This window comes from Nycticebus coucang, chromosome 22 (assembly GCF_027406575.1).
Source record: "Nycticebus coucang isolate mNycCou1 chromosome 22, mNycCou1.pri, whole genome shotgun sequence".
Taxonomy (NCBI): domain Eukaryota; kingdom Metazoa; phylum Chordata; class Mammalia; order Primates; family Lorisidae; genus Nycticebus; species Nycticebus coucang.
Window position 1 is genome coordinate 53931411 of NC_069801.1, and position 21726 is coordinate 53953136.

Genomic DNA, 21726 nt, shown 5'->3' on the forward strand with positions numbered 1-21726 from the left:
CACCTTTAAAGTACTCCCCTCGGGTGGCTGTGCTCCAATACCAGTGCCTAGTCCACCCTTCAAGAAACTTTTGAAGCTCTTTTTCTGGAATGACCATCAAAGATGCCATCATATTACCGTTGATGTCTTCAATGTCATCAGACTGTCTTCCATTTAGTATTTCCTTTATCTTCGGGTAAAGAAAAAAGTCACTGGGGGCCAAATCAGGTGAGGGAGTGTTCCAATACTGCTATTTCTTTACTGGTTAAAAAAAAATCACTCTCAGACAGTGCTGTGTAAGCTGGTGCATTGTTGCGATGCAAGAGCCACCCCTTTCTCATGCCAAGATTTTTAGTGAAGAGTTTCTTAACTCCTTATCAGTGGTTCCTTGGTGTGCTATGCCTCTCATGGTCAGCCAACAATTTTAATGCCCAGTTTGAATAATTTTTGCAATGTTTTTGTCAGTTCTGCTTGTTACTGACTGACCTGACCTCTCTTCATCAGGAATACTTTCTCTCCCTTCAGAATATCCATTTGTGTGATCCATTTGTACAATGCCATTTTCTTCATGGTGTTATCTGCATAAGCTTGGACTAACATGCCCCTGATTTCACTCCCACTCTTGCTAAATTTATCAAGAAATTTGATGTTTGTTTGTTGCTCTAATTCAAGCTCCAACATTCTTGTGACAGCACAGAAAAACATGAAACAATGATAATGAACACCACTCAGCAAGACACTACCATATGTTGACATGAACATAACTGTGAGACACTAGTATACCAAGGTAATGAGTTGTTTGTACAGTGCTGCCAACATAAATGCATTGTGGCAAGTTCATGAACTTAATTGTCAGAACTTGCATCATTGATATTTTTATCCTTTAATGAAAATATGGGCTCTGTCACTTACTGTGTGATTAATATTTAATCATTTAAAGTCTCAAGTTTCTCCCCTGCAGGCCAGAGATATTATCATTTACTTTATAGGTTGGTTGTGAAGAATAAGTGAATTTATCCACAAAAAATATTGAGTGCATTACCCAGACTCTAATAAACACTCAAAAAATTTCAATTTCTGATGTAGGCTCTGAATCAGATTGCCTGATTCAAGTCCCATCCCCTACATTTATCTGACACATGACCCACAGGCAAATGAGTTAACCTCTCTGTGCCTCTGTTTCCTTTTCTAAATGAGGTGACCATACACCCTTCACAAGATTGCTGTAAATTTGAAATGAAGAGATCTGTGGGGGCACATGGTCCAGCGCCTGACATATAGTAAGAGTTTGAAAGCGTCATCTGTTATTGCTACACTATGTTGGTGTTATTACCACCTCGTGGTCATTATCCACAACTTTACAGTTGTTAACTCTGTAATGTTAACTGTTCTCACATCTGTGAAGTAATGAGAAGACCCATCTCCTGGGGTTCTATAATCCCTCAGCTATGAAACATTGTTCGAATGGGAGGGAAATCATTGTCATGAAGTCCAGCCTGCAGTGGCCAGAGCTTTTGCTGTGGATGTGGAGTCTCAGCAATCATGCCTCCTCCTCCACCTGCCCATTTCTTTGATTGAGGTCATTCATTTCTGTCTCTGGAGCTTCATCCAGTTTTGGAGTGACCACTTTCCCCATTAATCAAGGTCACTTTGAATTCTCATTGCTATCTTTCAAAGCGTTAACAACTCTGCCTAAATCTGTGCCTGCTTTCCATCATCCCTGGCCCTGACAGATGCCAGATAACAGTGACCCTGGGAAAGACCCTTCCAGCAAGAAGGCAGGATGTCCCACCCATCACTGTTCACCCCCTTCCAGTCAGGATCCTTGGACCAGCTGCTCCGCCATCCACCACCACACGATTTAGAAAAAACCACAGAGACAAAATTTAAAACCTCACTAAAGCTGATGTCTATTATTCCTCTCCATCCTCTTCCACCCTTCCTTCCTTTATTCATTCTCTCCTTTAGTCCTTCATTCAACAAACATTTATTAAGCACACACAACATGGGAAGTGTTATCTAGATACCAAGATGATTAATACGTGGCCCCTGTCATGGAGCGGGTCCTAGAAAGTAATGGGTTTCTTTCTCTTTGTTATAATCACCTGATTATGGTCAGAGATGATTTACTCTGTGGACAGCTAAATTGGTTACCACCCAAAGTGAATTAACAATTAATTTTCTTATTCGGTGTATCTAGGATCAACCGAAGAATTTTGTTTTGATAAAATGTATTTACACATAACAACTGCTAATCTTCATAAAGTATAACGCAACGCACATCTGGTATTCAAATTGATCTTCCTAATAGCTTTATGAGGAATTGCATTATTATTTTACCCAATCTTACAGAGAGAAAGCTGAGATTCAAGGAGCTTACGGAAATGGCTCACCATGACTCATTTAGTATTGAACCAAGATCTTCTGATTTAGATTTTATGTATCTCCCAAGTGTTCATCCCTTTCCACACATCCTGCCATTCATTCTGATATTATATACAAGAGACTTAGACTCTTGCAGGGGTGATAATAAGACAGCTGAGATTTACTGAGCATTTACTGTGCAAAAGACACTGGGTTAAACGCTTTAAATGCACTATCTCATTTAGTTCTCAGGAGAGGCCTGTGAAGAGAATTAGATACTATCTTCTCCAGCTTACAAATGAAGAACTGAGGCTCAGCCATGCTAAAGAACTTGCCCAGAGTCACATTAGCCATGGATCAGTGGAGTCTGGGGTCAAACTCCAGAACCTGTAATCTTTTATTTAATTATTTATTTTATTTTATTTTTCCTGTATACATTAATGCATTTATGGGGTACAATGTGCTGATTTTATGTACAATTTGGAATGCTTACGTATAAATGTCTTAACACAATATTTAAGTAAATGAGGTAAAGGATATATCAACCAGAACGTGTAATCTTAACCAACATACCTTAATGCCTCAACGATGTCTTATCCTAGCTTTTCAAACTGTAGACCGCAGCCCACTAGTTGACTGTAAAAGAAATTTAGTGTGTCATGACCAGCATTTAATAAAATAAAATATAACAGGATGGAAATATCAGAGTGCAGCACCAAAAATAGGGTTAAGTATTGAAATTTCTTTTAGCTGGAGGTGTGTGGGCTGGATCATAAGGTAAAATGTATTTTTTTACTTTTGAAAGTGGTCAGAAAGATAATAACCACATGTTTTTTAATTCTACCAACTATAGATATGTATTTGTTCATTCTAAGTAAAGAAAAAAAATTACCGACAGCCATAAAGGGAACACTGGGAAATTTATTAGTCAGGGTTCCACAGAAAAAAGGAACCAATAGGATATCCGTGTCCATATTTATCCATCCGTTTATCTATATAAAGGGATTTTTAATGAGGAATTTTGCACATGCTAATATTATTGAGTTTGGCAAATTCTAAGATCTGCGGTCAGCAAGCTGAGGACCCAGGAGAGTGGATAGTTTAGTTCTTGTCCAAGTCTGAAGGCCTGAGACCCCAGAGAGCTATTGATGTATTATATTTCCAGTTAAAGGCTAGCAGACTTGAAACCCTGGAAGAGCTGATGCTTCAGTTTGAAACCAGGGATGGGGGCAGGGTGGGGGAAGCCAACCTCAGAGGTTGAAGAAAGGAAGAATCCTCTGTTACTCCGGAGAGGGTCAGCCTTTTTGTTCTAGCCAGGTCTTCAATTGATCGAATGAGGTTCAGTTGCATTCGGGAGAACAAACTACCTTATTTCATCTAGCAATTTAAAAGTTCACTTCCTCCAAAACAGCATCACAGAAACACCCAGGACCATGTTCAACCAAACATCTGGGCACTCTGTGGTCCAGTCAAGTTGACACATAATTTTACCATCACGGGAAGGTAGAATAGCGGGCAAGCCAGCAATCGATGTCCTATAATAACTGCCAAGCCCCATGTGGGGAGTCTCATGTAATCAGATAAGCATGTCTCAGTTGGAAATGAAAGATCGGCATCACTGGGTTTTAACTCTGTGGCAGGCAGCATGCTGAGCCTGTCCACGCACTTTGTCTCAGGGAAGCGTCTTGGCACCTGTTTGAGCTCTGATTTGTGGCTGTCCCCATTTTACAGATAAAGAAAGCAGGCACTGAAAGGCCAGGTGACATGTTCAAGGTGATGCAGATGGTCAGAGGTTGGGCAAGGTTTGAAACCAGGTTTTCTAATCCCCACTGCAATGTTTCTTATATACGCCTAGATATTTTATTTCATTTATTTGCCATTTTAAGAGAATTAAAGTGCTTGTGATAGCTTTGAAAGTGGTTAATTTGGGCTATAGAAATAATTAAGAGAGTATTATTTTCTTTATTTATTCCTAAAGGCAATATTGGGTCCGTTTGACCCATCAGTTCCAAACTGTAACTGGGAGAGTTGGTAAGGCTAAACTGATGAGCTTACAATTATCTTGAAACTTAGATACAGTTACAGAGCCAGCAACCAGCTTTGTGTATAGACTGATGACACTCAAAGAGGTGATCCTTGGAGACTCATAAATCAGAGGGAGCATCTATGCCAAGGTGACAAGTGGTTTTAATAGAAAATGCTCCCTAGACTGCTGAGTTGAAGATTGCAACCCCAGATATAAGCTCAGCCAAAAAGTTCTGTGATCAATTAGTGACATCTGTCAGAGGCACGGAACTGGGGGAATGCAGGCTCTTAGTCTGCGCGTTTACTATACTTTACTAGAATGAGACAGAGGTGGCCTGGATGACTGAGTCATTCATGGAGAATTACTGGGATGGGATAAGCATATAACCAAAGTCCTGTAACTTTCTTGCACTTCCCATCATATATAATTTAATTACAGATTATTACTGTAATTTATTCATCGATTCCCTTTCAGGAAGATCCTGAGTAGGGAGCAGTTGCACTTTTTTGAGACAGAGTCTCACTGTGTCCCCCTGGGTAGAGTGCTGTGGAGTCACAGCTCACAGCAACCTCAAACTCTTGGGCTTAGGTGATCCTCCTGCCTCAACCTCCTGAGTAGCGGGAGTACAGGCACCCACCACCTCACCTGGCTAGTTTTTGCTATTTTTAGTAGAGACAAGGTCTTGCTCTTGCTCAGGCTGGTTTGGAACCCCTGAGCTCAAGCAAATCACCCACGTGGCCTCCCAGAGTGCTGGGATTACAGGTGTGAGCCATCACGCCCAGCCGGCATTCGCCCTTTGACACCAAGTAGGAAGTAAGAAACACTCAAAATCTCAGTTGGAAAACCCTACTCATAATCTGGTCTCCATCCATCTGATCTCACCCAGCAAAGCCTCCCTGAGCACCCATGAAGAAGGCTGGCGTGCCAGTGGGCGTGCTCTGACTGCCAGCCCATTGCTCACCGTGGGGCTGCCCTCCTGAGCTGCGTGCTGGCCCCTGGGGCTCGGTAGGTGCTGTTTCTTCTATCTTGTATTCTGTGCCTCTCCCCGCCTCCCTTCTTCACCTGGCTAATGCTTCCCCATCTTCAGGTCTCTGCTTAGCTTATGCAGGACTCTTCTGAGCAATCTTTCTGTCTCCCCAGCTTGGGGTCGGGACCCTGCCACAGGTGCTTCAGCACCTGGGATGTGTCTCTGTGTATCACACCTTGGCCACTGCCTGAGTCCAGTGCGCATCTATTAATAATGTTGGGTACCAGAGTCTCGCCCATGGGCTGAGGCTGAGCCACAGCAGAGACACCTTGTCTTTCTAGCTGAGGCGGTTCACAATCTGAGTCCACACATGCCAGGCAACTCTGGCACTTTCCTTATACCCTGCAGGGCAGGGCCTGGAACTAGACAATAAGGAGGGTGAGTCGGGCAAGAACCTGATGTGGAAGGTCCTGTGTTCACGGCTAAGCCGTCTGAGATGGCCCAGCCCTGATGTGGAAGGTCCTGTGTTCACGGCTAAGCAGTCTGAGATGGCCCAGCCCTGATGTGGAAGGTCCTGTGTTCACGGCTAAGCCGTCTGAGATGGCCCAGCCCTGATGTGGAAGGTCCTGTGTTCACGGCTAAGCCGTCTGAGATGGCCCAGCCCTGATGTGGAAGGTCCTGTGTTCACGGCTAAGCCGTCTGAGATGGCCCAGCCCTGATGTGGAAGGTCCTGTGTTCACGGCTAAGCCGTCTGAGATGGCCCAGCCCTGATGTGGAAGGTCCTGTGTTCACGGCTAAGCCGTCTGAGATGGCCCAGCCCTGATGTGGAAGGTCCTGTGTTCACGGCTAAGCAGTCTGAGATGGCCCAGCCCTGATGTGGAAGGTCCTGTGTTCACGGCTAAGCAGTCTGAGATGGCCCAGCCCTGATGTGGAAGGTCCTGTGTTCACGGCTAAGCAGTCTGAGATGGCCCAGCCCTGATGTGGAAGGTCCTGTGTTCACGGCTAAGCAGTCTGAGATGGCCCAGCCCTGATGTGGAAGGTCCTGTGTTCACGGCTAAGCAGTCTGAGATGGCCCAGCCCTGATGTGGAAGGTCCTGTGTTCACGGCTAAGCAGTCTGAGATGGCCCAGCCCTGATGTGGAAGGTCCTGTGTTCACGGCTAAGCAGTCTGAGATGGCCCAGCCCTGATGTGGAAGGTCCTGTGTTCACGGCTAAGCAGTCTGAGATGGCCCAGCCCTGATGTGGAAGGTCCTGTGTTCACGGCTAAGCCGTCTGAGATGGCCCAGCCCTGATGTGGAAGGTCCTGTGTTCACGGCTAAGCCGTCTGAGATGGCCCAGCCCTGATGTGGAAGGTCCTGTGTTCACGGCTAAGCCGTCTGAGATGGCCCAGCCCTGATGTGGAAGGTCCTGTGTTCACGGCTAAGCCGTCTGAGATGGCCCAGCCCTGATGTGGAAGGTCCTGTGTTCACGGCTAAGCCGTCTGAGATGGCCCAGCCCTGATGTGGAAGGTCCTGTGTTCACGGCTAAGCCGTCTGAGATGGCCCAGCCCTGATGTGGAAGGTCCTGTGTTCACGGCTAAGCCGTCTGAGATGGCCCAGCCCTGATGTGGAAGGTCCTGTGTTCACGGCTAAGCAGTCTGAGATGGCCCAGCCCTGATGTGGAAGGTCCTGTGTTCACGGCTAAGCCGTCTGAGATGGCCCAGCCCTGATGTGGAAGGTCCTGTGTTCACGGCTAAGCAGTCTGAGATGGCTCAGCAGGAGTTTTGCAGACCCGCTAACCAATCAGTCACCGGAACAGACAGTCACGAGATTCTAACGAGCTCCAGGCTTTAATCCCACAGTTACCATGACAACCAGGCTTCACGGTGATGGATGGTATTGATTGACTGACGGGCTCCTGGTTTCTCGGCTCTGTCCCTACTGCCCTTAAGTTATCTGCATGTACATGGAACTGGGAGGCTTTTAGCACCATCCTTCTGATTCTATCCTGATTTTGAATTTCAATCTATAATACCATCATTGAAAATAGCTTCAAAGTTACAGGAGAAAAAGCTGAGATGCTGTCAAAATTCCTCCCAGAGCCATTCGTAACTTTCTGTCCCATAGGCGATACAATGTGGCTTACAGGACAGGTGCTTTGGACACAAGCCTGGGTGTGAACATCATTGTGTTATTTATGTATCGTGGAACTTTAATTAACTTGCCCAAACTACCTAAATTTAACCTCTCTCAGTTTATCCTTCTCTAAAATGGGCAGCATTATTGCTCTTGTTATGATGGATGAATATTAAGTAGGATAACACGGAGAATCTCTCCCCTAGCACTTTATAACGCTTACCATCTGTGTGAGTCTCTTCACTCACTCATGGCCTAAAGGTTTATACTGCAGAAATATTAAAAAACCTTGTCTTCACCCTCTCCTCAGTTCGGATTCAGAATCGCGAACCCAGAGTCTCAACATAACCCGCAGTGTTTCTGCCATCAGTAACGACTGTAACACGTGGCTGTTACTGCTGGCTCTGAGCCAGGCCTGGGATTTGCACTTCCATGGCGTGGATTAACTCACTTAACACTCACAACAACCCATGTCAGGTAGATACTATTAAAATTCCCCCCTTACAGATGGGAAAACTGAGGCACAGGGAGGTTAAACAATTTGCTTCGAGAAACCAATTTACAGCTTTCATATGAACGCTACAACTCAACTATAGCCCAAGAAGGGGAAAGAGGAGAGGGAGGGGAGGGAGGGTAATTGGTGGGAACACAACTATGGTGCATTTTACAAGAGTACATGTTAAATTTATTAAGTGTAGAGTATAAATGTCTTAACACAATAACTAAGAAAATGCGGTGAAGGTTATGTTAACCAGTTTGATGAAAATATTTCAAATGGTATATAAAACCAGTACATTGTACCGCATAATTGCATTAATGTACACAGCTATGATTTAATAAAAAAAAATTAAACCTCAAAGAACTCAAGCTAGACTTCCCATTTGATCCTGCAATCCCATTACTGGGCATCTACCCAGAAGGAAAAAAATCCTTTTATCATAAGGACACTTGTACTAGACTGTTTAATGCAGCTCAATTTACAATCCCCAAAACGTGGAAACAGCCTAAATGCCCACCAACCCAGGAATGGATTAACAAGCTGTGGTATATGTATACCATGGAATACTATTCAGCCATTAAAAAAAATGGAGACTTTACATCCTTCGTATTAACCTGGATGGAAGTGGAAGACATTATTCTTGGTAAAGCATCACAAGAATGGAGAAGCATGAATCCTATGTACTCAATCTTGATATGAGGACAATTAATGACAATTAAGGTTATTGGGGGGGGAGCAGAAAGAGGGACGGACGGAGGGGGGTGGGACCTTGGTGTGTGTCACACTTTATGGGGGCAAGACATGATTGCAAGAGGGACTTTACCTAACAATTGCAATCAGCGTAACCTGGCTTATTGTACCCTCAATGAATCCCCAACAATAAAAAAAAAAAAGAAAGAAAAAAAAATTGCTTTGAGAATAATTGAGCAGGGGTGGAATTCTAGAGCCTGAAAGCTGCCTCATGTCACGGCCAGTATCAGCTAGGAGGCAAGAGCCTCTGATGGGCCCTCGTTAGGCAAGAGGAGGCCATCGCCCAGTGTGAGCAAAGCTTCCTTTGTTTGAGCTTCTTCATAGAATGACATAGTCTGGGAATGAGGGGCTTGGAAAGGCTCCTTAGGGAAGGACAAGTTTTCTTAATATTTCTGCAGTACAAACCATTAGGCTATGAGTAAGTGAAGGGGCTCACACAGATGATAAGTATTATAAAGCACTAGGGTAGAGATTTTCCGTGCTATCTCACTTAATATTGCTAAGAGTAGCTTGCAATGGAAGTTTCTCTGCAAAGTAACCCCAGCATGATGAAATGGAGCTGCCCTGAGTCTGGGTGTGGCATACTTTGCTGTAAGACCTGACTCCTGGGCTAACTTCAGTTAATCTACCTGAAAATATCTGGTAAGATTTGTTGAACACATAACGATGCCAGACACCTGTTAGCAAGTCACTTACAGAAACTATTATCCCTCCCACTTTAAAGACTGGGACTCAGAGTCTCAAAGAGAATGAGCCACTCACTCGAAGTCACATAATTGGAGTCACCTGGCCTCCCAGGTCACACTCTTGCTTACAATTCCTGCCTTTCCCAACCCCAGCGAGCCTGTGAGATGGGTCAATCCTCCTTGCCCCTGAAGGTTGTTGGGAGTTTCCCATGAGATCTGGCAGATGAATGTGCTCAAGCTGTAATTTGTATCATCAGTTAAAGAAAGACCCGTGACCCTCAAAAACATTTTAGAGGTGTAGTTCAGACAGGCTGGCATCAGCCAGCCCTCCAGCTCCCATGGGGAACGTGGCACACGCCAGCTTCTGTGTAGGGCCTGGGAACCTACAAGGTGATGTAGCAGCCTGCGGGGTTAGAGGAAGAACCAACCAAGAAATAGACAAGTGCTCCATAGGCCAAGTGCTGTGCTGGAGAAAAGCACAGGGCTGCATTGGGGACACAGACACAGTGCCCTTGCGGAGTGAGAAAAGACTGGAGCTGAGAAGGAGAAATGTGACGAAAGAGGTCAAGGGACTTTCTAGCACCTGCACAGGCAAAGGTACTGATTTTATTCTCGGGTGGCTGGAAACAAGCATGAGTTTAAATGGGTAAACAGAAGTCCAAGGTGGGCAGGTGAGTTAGCCGGCTCCTCCCAGCTAGCCCTGCCACAGACCAACAATTATCTTTTCCAATATGATTGCAGAAAAATACAGTTCGAATCTCCTTTTCCCTTTTGAGCTGTCTTTGGGGGTAACTAGAGTGGCAAAGCCTCATAGCAGATACATCACAGCAACCTGAATATTTGGTTGTTGCAAAGAGATAAATAATGCATGATACCTGCTGTTTTCCACTGAATGCTTTTAATCTAAAGAATGACAGACTCGCTGTGTTCTGGCACCTTAAAAACCAGGCTCTGGTTCTGCCTAAGCACAGAGCTGATGGAGGCGGGAGGGTGGCAGCTCTCACACCATGCCACAGCCAAGACCCAGTGGGGAATAAGCAGTACCCATGGTGGCCAGAGACCTGGCTTCTGGGATCCCAGCCTCCCAAGCAGGCGCGAAGCCAACTCATCTTGAGACCAGGTAGAGAGGGAAGGAACCCATCCCTCCTCCCACCCCATACTTCCCTGGGCATCTTGACGAAATTGCATCTTCCCCTTCCCCACTCTGCGGTTTAGCTCACATTGGCTTTTCTGAGCAGAACCTTGTTGCTGGGGACACAAGCTTTCCACACGATCTCCCTCTTGTCTCAGTATTCTGACAGCTTTGCCTGGCTGACCCTTACTTGTCTTCCTCGTTTCTGGATCCTTCCTCAGACCCCCAGGAATGCCTTCCCTGACCCTGCTGCCCCCCACCAGAGTCCTCCTCATACACCCTAATTGTCTGTTTCCTTATTCGTTTCCCACACTTGACCCTCAGCTCACTGAGGTCAAGCACTCTCCTTAGTTCTCTGTTTTTGTCAGATGCTTTGCGCACAGTAAGACGTCATGAGGTACTTATGAAAGGTGTCTGGAGTGTTCTTAAACAGTCACATACCAACCCTGGCAAGGATGAGCCCCAGTCGGAGGGAGGGTCAGTCCCTGATGCCCGCCCCCACCCCCCACCCCATTGGTACGTGAAGTGTTCAGGTGTGTTCTTAAACTCTCAGAATCTTGGCATTAGAGGACACCCTAAAAGACAACTGTCCTAAAAGACTACCCTTCAAACCCTCTGTACCCTTCACTGGCAACAGCCAGACTCAGCTTGTTCCCTCCTGGGGTGGAAGTCCTCTGCCTGCTGAGAAGCCTGGCCTCTGCTTGGCCTCTGGCTATGATAATGATCTTCCTTACGCTTAGCCCACACCTGCCTTCCTGCAGCTTGGCCTGTGGTGCTGTTCTTGCCCTGGCGACCACACAAACAAGGTCCATTCTTCTTCCTTCAGACGACCTTCCAGAGAGTTGAGTCCAGTTCTATTGGCCTTTTGAATTTCTGCTTTTCTCCAGGTAATCCTTGCCGGTCTCTCAAACATTCTCAAAAGGATGTGGCCTTAAATTTCTTCACGTCCATGATTACTCTTTTCTGATTATTCTCATTGTAATAATATTTAACGTGAGATCTACCCTCTTAATACATTTTAAATGTAAAATACAGTACTCCCTAACTCGGGGGACAGGGCTGGTATCTAGATTCATCTTGCAGAATTAAGACTACAGTCATGGATTGGCAGCTGTCCCCTTGCCCCTCTTCCTGGTCCCTGGCACGAGTCCCCCACACTACTCTTCAATTTAACGAATTTGAGATACCTCATATAAGTGGGATCAGGGAGTCTTTGTCCTTGCATAACTGGCTTTTGTCACTTAGTGTAATGTCCTCCAGGTTCCTCCCTGCTGTCATGTGTGACAGCATTCCCTTCTTTTTAAAGGTTGAATATTGTTCATTTAAGGAAGCCCTATTTTCTTATTTCCTTTTTAAACTGTGGCTCCTAGAACTTTGCAACAAGTTCTGGGTTTCTCTAATCCAGTGATTTTCAACCAGTGTGCTGTGAAAATTTTAAAAAGTCATTAGTTAAATTATTTTCAAAGAAAGTTTAAAGCACCTAGCCAGGCACAGTGGCTCACGCCTGTGACCCTGGCACTCTGGGAGGCCAAGGTGGGCATCCAGGGAGTTTGAGACCAACCTGAGCAAGAGTGAGACCCCATCTGTAATAAAAACAGAAAAAACTATCCTGGTGTGGTGGGCACCTGTAGTCCCAGCTACTTGGGAAGCTGAGGCAAGAGGATTGCTTGAACCCAAGAGTTTGAGGTTGCTGTGAGCTATAACTCCATGGCACCCTACTCAGGATGACAGAGTGAGACTCTGTCTCAAAAAAAAAAAATAAATAAAAATAAAGGTTCAAAACATGGTAAGTATATTCTTTTTTTATTCTCTCTCTCTCTCTTTTTTTTTTTTGGATCAACGTAAGTATGCCACGGAAGTTTAACTATAGGTTCAAGTGTTCTGTGAGACAAAAAAACGCTGAAAAACACTGGTCTACCTTACAGAGAGGAGAGTGAGATGATTCCCCTCTTTTAGTGACTATAATTTTTACTGGTTTCACTGCCTTCCTGTGCTGGGAATAATCTAAAATGCTAAGGCCTGCTCCCTTGTTCTGAGTTAAGCTGTGTCCACTGTTCACTGTACACATGCACCTGGCATTTTGTCCCCAGGGTAAGATGTTACAGCCTTCTCAAATGATTCTCATTTTGTTATGCTTGGTCTGTGTATCTGTCCAGCTTTGTCTGAGGGCTTCTGGACCCCGATTTATTGTTGGCTTTTCCTAGTTCTTACTTGTGGTCAATATAATGAACTGGATGCAAAGTCCGTATCCAAAGCACTGATGGAAACCCTGGCAGAGACCCTTGGCAAGCCAGCAGAGGTTCTCTGTAGGACCTCGCTACTTCACAGCCTATCCAAGATGCATTGTGTAGGAATTATTTGAGATACTTGATTAAAACACAGATTTTTTTTTTTTTTTTTTTTTTTTGTAGAGACAGAGTGTCACTTTATGCCCTTCGGGTAGAGTGCCATGGCATCACACAGCTCACAGCAACTTCCAACTCCTAGGCTTAAGCGATTCTCTTGCCTCAGCCTCCTGAGTAGCTGGGACGACAGGAGCCCGCCACCATGCCCAGCTACTTTTGGTTGCAGTTCAGCCGGGGCCGGGTTTGAACCCGCCACCCTCGGTATGTGGGGCCGGCGCCTTACCGACTGAGCCACAGGCGCTGCCCAAAACACAGATTTCTTATTTCTTAGACATACAGAATCAGAATTAATAGTGGCAGGGCTGGGTAAACTATTTTTTTTTATAAGCACTCCAGATGATCTCAATCTGTAGACAGATTTGGGAATGATCAACTCCAGAGTTTGTGAAGTTCAAAGTCCCCAAACAAATTCCAGCTTGATCTGGTCCACATTTACCCTCTGACAAGTGTAGCCTATGGGATGGAGGTGGAGCCATGGCAGAGGACTGCCGGGTTCTATGAACACAGTCTCACCACACCACACACCCACCTGGGTTAGTTCTACACAATGTCTCCAGACCTTTGTCTGTTCCTTCCAGCCTGTCACCCCCCACTCCTGCTTTTATCTCCCTGTTTCGTTTCATCGCCTAGATTTTGGTACCAGATTTGACTTCACCTGCCCCTGCCCCAGCCTCAAGATATCAAGTAGTATCCATTTAACACATTGCCCCAAACCTGCTAGCTTCTCAGTGGCAGGACCTGGCTTACTCAGACGCACATTGTATTCACACTAGCTTTATTCTCAAAGTGTCTACGTTGCCCAACATGTGATGTTCTGGGGGTGGAACATAGCAGGTGCTTACTAAATTTTTCTCTGAGCTGAATTATTTAGTCTGAGGCAATAGCTGGGATTAGTGAATATCACAGTGTTCTGTGCAACAGAGACTTGAGTGTGAGTCTTAGCTGTGCCATGATTTCATTGTATGGCCTTCAGCGAGACAATGAAACTTCGTGAATCGCAGGCATCTCAGCCCTAAATGAGATGTATAGATGAGGCATCGCTCATGTTGGCTCTCAGATTCTATGATTCTTTGATAAGTCCCAGACTCCCCTTGCTGCCGGTCCCCCACTTTGGGGTCATTAAAAGGCAATTCTTTGCAGTCAAGTCGCACAATTCAAATCAAGCAGAGCTTCTCTTCTCCCAGTGGCACGTGGCAGGCTGTCGGCAGACTCTTCATGAGCATAATCACCCCACAGGCATCTCCAGCCCCCATTAATCAGCCTGTCCTTTTGCTTTAATTCAGCAGCACTCCACCACACACCTAAGTCATCACTCCGGCTTCTGCCCGTGAATTCTTTTCATCCACTTTTGTTTATTACTGTTGAAGCATTTTTTAATCAAAACAATTAAATATGCTAAATCTTCCTCAATTAGTAATGCATTAGAAATTAAAAGTTCATGAATGGAAATGGCAGAAGAAGCCTTTTGCTTGGTGCTGAGTGCCGGCGCTCAGGGCATCACTCCCCCGGGCACCGTTAGCTCTGGAGTTCCTCAGAAACTGATAGTCACACAGTCACACAGGGCTTAGGCTGAAAGGGACCTTGGAGATGACAACCCCTTCTCTCCTAAATGGGAAACTGAGGCCCAGGGGATGATGGGCCTTTTTCAAAATCATAGAGGATGTTAGTGATGGGGATTTGAATTTAGGATTTCTGACTTCTAAGTTTCCTGTCATAAAGAACCTTTACCAGAGGACTCAGGCATTCACTCATTCACTCATTTTCTTTCTTTTTTTTTTTTTTACGTTTTGTCAGTTGTTTATTTTGAAAATAATTATAGCACTCCTCCTTCCAGACGGACAGTGTCTTGCTATGCTGGCAAGACATTGGTGACTGAGACCCAAGTCCTTGACTCACAGTTTAATGGGGAAACAGGCAAGCCAGTTTTGATGTTCAATATCTCCTTGAAAATATCGAACCTAATACTTGGCTCAATTGAATGATAGGCCTAAATTACATTTCCTTAGTTGCGTCCACAATAATTCTATAACTCGCAATAGTTATCTTATAGTTGAAGTTTAAACAGGATGATATTTTCAAAATGCAAACTCCAGTTTGCAATACTCAGAAGGCCTCTTTAGCTGCAGAAAAAGTTGAACTCTGTAGCGTGGTCAACCTCGCACTCTAGTTTTCATATCTAGCCTCATCTTATCAGGCAAACCTCAGGTTGGAAACCTAGCTCTGTTCCTTTGCAGGCTGTGTGATGGAAGCAAAGTGGGTTTACTGCCTTGAGAATTATTTTCCTCATCTGCAAAGTGCGTGTTCCTTAGTGGGGTCTCAGGTTTAGACAAATACAGAGATGGGCCAATGTAGGCCTAACCGTCCTAGTGAGTCCAGGGGGCAGGCAGACTTCCCGTGGTGATCTATCCATCTTCAAACAGATCTCTGGCCTTTTTGGGTGCAAAGAAGACCTCAACAAAAAGAATTGTGTTGAATATGATCATTCAAGATGAAGAGCACTGGTAGCTCTGAAGAAAGAGGGAATTATTCTTATCTAAAAACACTTCGTAGAGTAAATGGCATTTGAATGGGAGACTGAGTAGACTTTGGAAAGATGGTGAAGAGGGAGGAAGGGCATTTATTTATTTATTTATTTGGTTCCTAATTTTATTCATTTATTTATTTTTTAGCTTCAGGTTACTGTGAGGGCACAAGCAACCTGGTGACATTTTTTGAATTTGTTAGGTAAATCCCTCATCTAGTTGTGTTCTGCACCCCAAAGGAGTGCCTTACACCCCTACATTGTGCCCATTAAGTGGGAGCACCCCAAACTCCCTCTTTCCCCCCTCTCATTCCCCCTTCTCCGAACTTGAATAGAAATGGGTTTTTCTCCTATGTGGGCATGAATTAGATCATCTACCGGCTACATATTAGTATTGAGCACATTGGATATTTGCTTTCCATTCTTGTGATGCTTTACTGAGAAGAATGTGTTTCAACTCCATCTAGGTTAATACAAAAGATGTAAAGTCACCATTTTTTTTTAATGGCTGAATAGAATTTCATGGTATACACATACCGAAGTTTGTTCCTCCATTCCGGAGTTGATGGGCATTTAGGTTGTTTCCACATTTTGGCAATTATAAATTGAGCTGCGATAAACATTCTAGTGCAAATGTCTTTATGATAAAAGGACATTTTTTTCTTCTAAGTAGATGTCTAGTAGTGGGAATGCAGGGTCAAATGAGAAGCCTAATTTGAGTTCTTTGTGGATTCTCCATAATTCTTTTCAAAGAGGCCGTATTAAGTTGCAGTCCTGCCGACAGTGTCAAAAGTGTTCCAGGCAGGGCGTTTATCCTGAGAAGAAATGCGTGCAAAATTCACAGTGAAAATTGTGCCTATTGCAGGCCAGGGGCTGTGCTAAGCACAGGGGCGCATGGAGATAGATGGGAAAGAATCGTCTCCTCAAGGAGGCTCAGTGAACTGTGCCCAAAGGCAATGTACTAACACTTCTGAACTATAATAGAATGTGCAATCCATATCCTTTCTCATTTCAAGAAGTATTGGGTTGAAACATACGGAAGAGAAGAACAGGGCTTTCCACCCAGATCTCCGAGACTTTAATGCTGAAGGTAGCTTTTACTATTCAGATGGTTGTACCGTGTCAAGCGTCTTTTGGTAACTCAGCATTTTGTGTTTTTCTACTCCTTTTTGCAGGTATCACCAGCAATGATATCAAAAAGTGCTTTGGAGTCTCTCTGGGCTTTGAGTATGAGTTTACAGAGAGCCTAGACGTCAAAGGAGACATCAAAGGAGGCATATCGGGAGATCGTTGTGAAAACTCTGGAGCTGGCAAAACTGGCAAGTGTTTAGCAAAAGAGAAGTCATACTTTCCTTTGGGAATACCCTTAGGACATGGAAGCTATTTTTCCCCCCGATTGATTTCATTTCACTCAGTGGTCCCACTCTACCCACAAGCAGTGGCCCCTGGTGGCTCTGTTTTGCATCTACCATGGACTGGAGCCACCTTCAAAATACTTGCCTTTGTATGGGGCATCCTCCTAGACCTCAGGTGTTAGACAAAGACCCATGTAAGAACTAGAGGGAAGGAATGTGTGGACAGAATCTGGAATGTGGGCTGTTAGAATGAAGGCCCATCAGCTTACAGTCCAGAGAGAAGAGACGAGGCAAATGGGAGAGAGGAGTGTGGTGACCAAGTCCAGACTCAAGGAATAATTGTCTGAGAGGGATTAGACAGGAACACGTTGTGGCATTTTCTGAATAAGTCAACTGAATGTTCGTGTACTCACTCATTTATTCTATTCGTCAACCATGTATCAAGTATTTTTTAGGTGAGAGACAGGGGATCTAGGAATGATGAGAAGGTTTATAAAACAGTGGGTAAAGTAGATATCAAACAGGTGCAAGGCATCATCACCTTAGGTTCCTCGTACCCCCAGGCTCTCACCACACTGCTTCCTCTCTCTGATGTTCTGCTGTCCCCCCTTCACTCACCTTCCTAGGCACCTCACCTTTCTTCCTGACTTCCTCACCCCCACTGTAACCTGACCACTTTTTCCTCGGCACCTGCACTGAGTCCTTTCATAGCAGCTGTGATCCCTGATTGAACCCACATGGCCTTCAGCAGGCTCTGAGTGAATATTTGACATCTGGATGAATGAATGACCATCCACTTTCCGTCCTCTCCATGTGGGCGTGACTATCAGTTTCTGCTTCACTCCAGGGTATACAAGCTATTTCTAAGTCTCGGCCCTTCTCTTCTGCTTTGTCTCACTAGTTACCCAAGAAGAGCAGAACAAGGAGAAATGGCTCAGAGCCGGTAGAGAGAGGACATGAACTTTGCTCCAAATCTCAGTGGTTGAACTTGCAGACCAGTCCTCTGGCTTCTCGTTTGGCTTTTTTTGGGAAATGAGCTCATATTGCTATCCATTTTATGGCAGAAAGCAGCATGCAGGCCCTGGGCGTGGAAGACATCATTTCTCGGGTGCAAGGTGGCAGTTCTGGCTGGGGCGGCGGCTTGACACAGAACCAGAGCATCGTTGCGTACCGTTTCTGGGGGAGGTCGTTAAAGTATAATCCTGTTGTTATCGATTTTGAGGTAAGTCTTTTCGCAGTTGAAGAAACTCTACATCCATGAGGAATGAAAGCGAAGCAGACCAGATCATTTCATATTTCTTATTACGAGCCCATCAGAGAACAAGATTATATGTCACAGCGCACTGAGCCGGTGGCCCTGCCCAGGCCAGAGCCAGGGAGTGCGTGACTCCAGACCCAGACCACCGGGGAGCCAGGTCAGAAACTTATCTGTTCAACGCTGTTTTACATTGGCAGTTGGAGAAGATTTTCAGGGTCAAACTATATAAAACAGATGATAATTTGCATTCTTACTTGAAAGACTTTTAAAAGTCACATCCACTAAATTAGGAGTTGGCAAACTTTTTTAGTAAAGGGCCAGAGAGTAAATATTTTAGGCTTTGTCGGCCACATACAGTCTCTGACACACAAGTAGTAGTTATTGTTGTTTTTCTTTTCCTTTCTTCACAACGCTTTAAAAATATGAAGACCATTCTTCACTCGATGGCCACAAAAAATAAGCTACAGCGTGGCCTTGGACCAGGGCGGCAATTTGCGTCCATTGCTCCAAATCATCGTATCTCATCACAGTGAGACCTTGACAGTGATGTGATTCTTCCCACTAGAAGAAAACTGAGGCTCTGAGAACTCAAGTGAGTTGTTAAGGGTGACAGTGCCTGGATTTCAGAACTTTGACTTGATCCCAGTTCTCATTTTCTCTGTCCTAGTACCTTCCTTTAAAGCAGCAGTTCTCAACCACGGAAGGTGAATTTACTCCTGCTGGGAAATGCAGCAATGTCCAGAGACTTTTTTTTTTTTTTTTTTTTTTGAGACAGAGACTCACTATGTCGCCCTTGGTAGAGTGCTGTGGTGTCACAGCTCACAGTAACCTCAAACTCTTGTGCTTAAGCGATTCTCTTGCCCCAGCCTCCTATGTAGCTGGGACTACAGGCGCCCACCACAATGCCTGGTTATTTTTTGGTTGTAGTTGTCATTGTTGTTTAGCAGGCCCAGGCGGGATTCAAACCCGCCAGCCTGCTGTATGTGGCGGGTGCCTAAACACTAAGCTATGGGTGCTGAGCCCAGAGACTTTTTTTTTTTTTTATTAGATCATAGCTGTGTACATTAATGCAATCATGGGGTACGATGTGCTGGTTTTATACACAATTTGAAATATTTTCATCGAACTGGTTAACATAGACTTCATGGCATTTTCTTAGTTATTGTGTTCAGACATTTATAGTCTGCATTTAGTAAGTTTCACCTGTACCCTTCAAAGATGCGCCGTAGGTATAATCCCAACAATTACCCTCCCTCCACCCCGCTTCCCCCCTCCCCTCCCCTCCCTTGACCCTTTCCCCATATTCTTGTGCTACAATTGGGTTATAGCTTTCATATGAAAGCTATAAATTAGTTTCATAGTAGGGCTGAGTACATTGGATACTTTTTCTTCCATTGTTGAGATACTTCAGAGATGTTTTTAATTGTCACGACTTGCAGTGGGGCCGGGAAGTATTATTGGCATCTAAGAGGCAGAGAATGAGCCCACAGAATGAGGCCAGCAAAAAAGAAATATCTGATCCCAAATGTCAAAAATGCCCAAGTCGAGAAACTCTGCCTTAAATTCCTAACTTCACAAAGGACATGAAACTTTGTTCCAAGTGCAAAGTGGATTTTTCTAGCAGTTGTCCAACTACTTCTGTTAACATGCAGCACAGTCCATTAAAAAAAGGGTTACAGGGGCAGCGCCTGTGGCTCAAAGGAGTGGGGTGCTGGCCCCCTATGCCGGAGGTGGCGGGTTCAAACCCAGCCCCAGCCAAAAAAAAACAAAAGGGTTACATTTCAGACTTGGAAGCAAAATATCATTCCTGCTTTTCTACCTGTATTTGAAATCCCACATATGAACGCATTCCCTCTCATACATACGAAAACATATTACCTACAGTTAAACCTAAAGTCTATTGTAACTCCCTGCTTTCTATGAAGAGTGGGGTCAGATGGATTAACCTTCATTTCATTTCTTCTTCAGTAAGTAAGGGACCATTTTCACGCACCTGTAATTCACGCAGGTTCTGAAAATTGCTATCATCAAACTATTAGTGATTTGGGAAAAACTGTAAAATGGATATCCCGGGCAAGAGGTGAAATTTGTGTTTGCCTTGAGCAAAACTTCTAAGGGAAAGACCGAGGTTCATGATTTATAGAAACCCAAACACTAGCTATCGCAGTGGTTCTCAACCTTCCTAATGCCTCAACCCTTTATACAGCTCCTCATGTTGTGGTGACCCCCAACCATAAAATTATTTTCATTGCTACTTCATAACTGTAATTTTGCTACTGTTATGAATTGTAATGTAAATATCTGATATGCAGGATGTATTTTTATTGTTACAAAGGGGCTGCGACCCACAGGCTGAGAACGGATGGTCTATTGGGAAAAGAGCCTGGGCTTTGGGAGGAAGGTGAGGAGGGGAAGGATATTGACATGCCTGAGCCACCTTGTCAGTGCGTGACCTTGGAGGACACGTTACTTCACTCTCTGAGCCTTGTTTCCTGCTTGATAACATAGGGATGATCGAAGATGTTACTTCACAAGGGTAGAGAGAAGGGGGTGGGTACTGAGTAAATGTCAGTGGAAGAAACAGGTTTAGCACAAGATCTCATGGCTTGCAAATGGCAGAGCACAATTGAGCCATGTCACCCTGACACTAACATCCACAATCTCTTTGCAAACCATGTTGCCCCCTGAGAAGTTAGGACTCAACATGCTATGCCACTGGCAGGTTTTAGAGCTGGAAAGTTATGTAGCCAGCACAGTGCTTTAAAAAGAGAAGGTGGCTCACGGGGAAATGAAGGATGAATCAAAGGAGAGGGCAGGGCAGGGAGGGGGCAAGAGGCAGAGAACAGAAAAGGAGACCAGGTCAGTGTTATCTGGACCCTAAGCTCAGAGTGGAGCAGTGTTTTATTAGCTCACGTGTTCCCAGAGCTCAGCAGTGCATATATAGAGCCGGTACTTAGACTGAGTCGTAGTATGGTGTGTTTGAGGTATATTGTCTGGCTATGTCATGTTAAGTGAAGAATTATTATCTGTTCTATGTTTTCTTGTGGTATGTTGCCCCATTGTATCACTTCTTCTCTCTGAATCAGTTTTCTCATCTGCCAAATGGGTATAAGATCATAGCCAATATCTTTTTCTAGTGCTAACATTCTAAGATCTTTTCTCCACCTCTCTCATCTCTCTTAAGTCCCACCAGTCTCCCCCAGAGTGCTTCCTTTCCTCTGCTGAGGTTCCTGGGAGGGAGAAATCAGAGATGGGGGACTGGGCACTTAGCCCCCCCGGAAAGTCGAAGAGAAGTTTCCTAATGGTTCCGGCCTTCCCCGAAATGAGTGGTCTTTAACAAGGGTCACGGGGCAGCTTATTCTGTGCTGATTTCCTAACAATGGGTCCAAATTTTCTGAACTTCCAGTAAGTGATTTTCTTACCTTGGCTGAGAGTCCAGCCAGTCCTGACATAACCTGCTTGGTGACCTCAGCTGCAGCCCTCGTCTGGAGGTCAAGGTCTGTTTGCCACAGGACAATCTGTACACATTTCCAGGAAAGCCAAGGCATGAGAAGTGCCATCTGTTGACATTTGCTCCCAGAGGGCGGCACCTGTGGCTCAGTGGGTAAGGGACTGGCCCCCATCCCGAGGGTGGCAGGTTCAAACCCGGCCCCAGCCAAACTGCAACAAAA

At 44.9% G+C, this 21726-nt stretch overlaps 1 protein-coding gene across 2 annotated transcripts in view; it reads left to right on the forward strand.

Moving 5' to 3' along the window:
• C8A (complement C8 alpha chain) overlaps window positions 1-21726 on the forward strand; it is a 72008-nt gene that overhangs the window by 42404 nt on the left and 7878 nt on the right. For both annotated transcript variants that reach the window (XM_053576180.1, XM_053576183.1), the window contains exons 8-9: window positions 16618-16765; window positions 17866-18019. In XM_053576180.1, the coding sequence (XP_053432155.1) occupies window positions 16618-16765; window positions 17866-18019 (302 nt within the window). The remainder of the gene's footprint in view (window positions 1-16617; window positions 16766-17865; window positions 18020-21726) is intronic.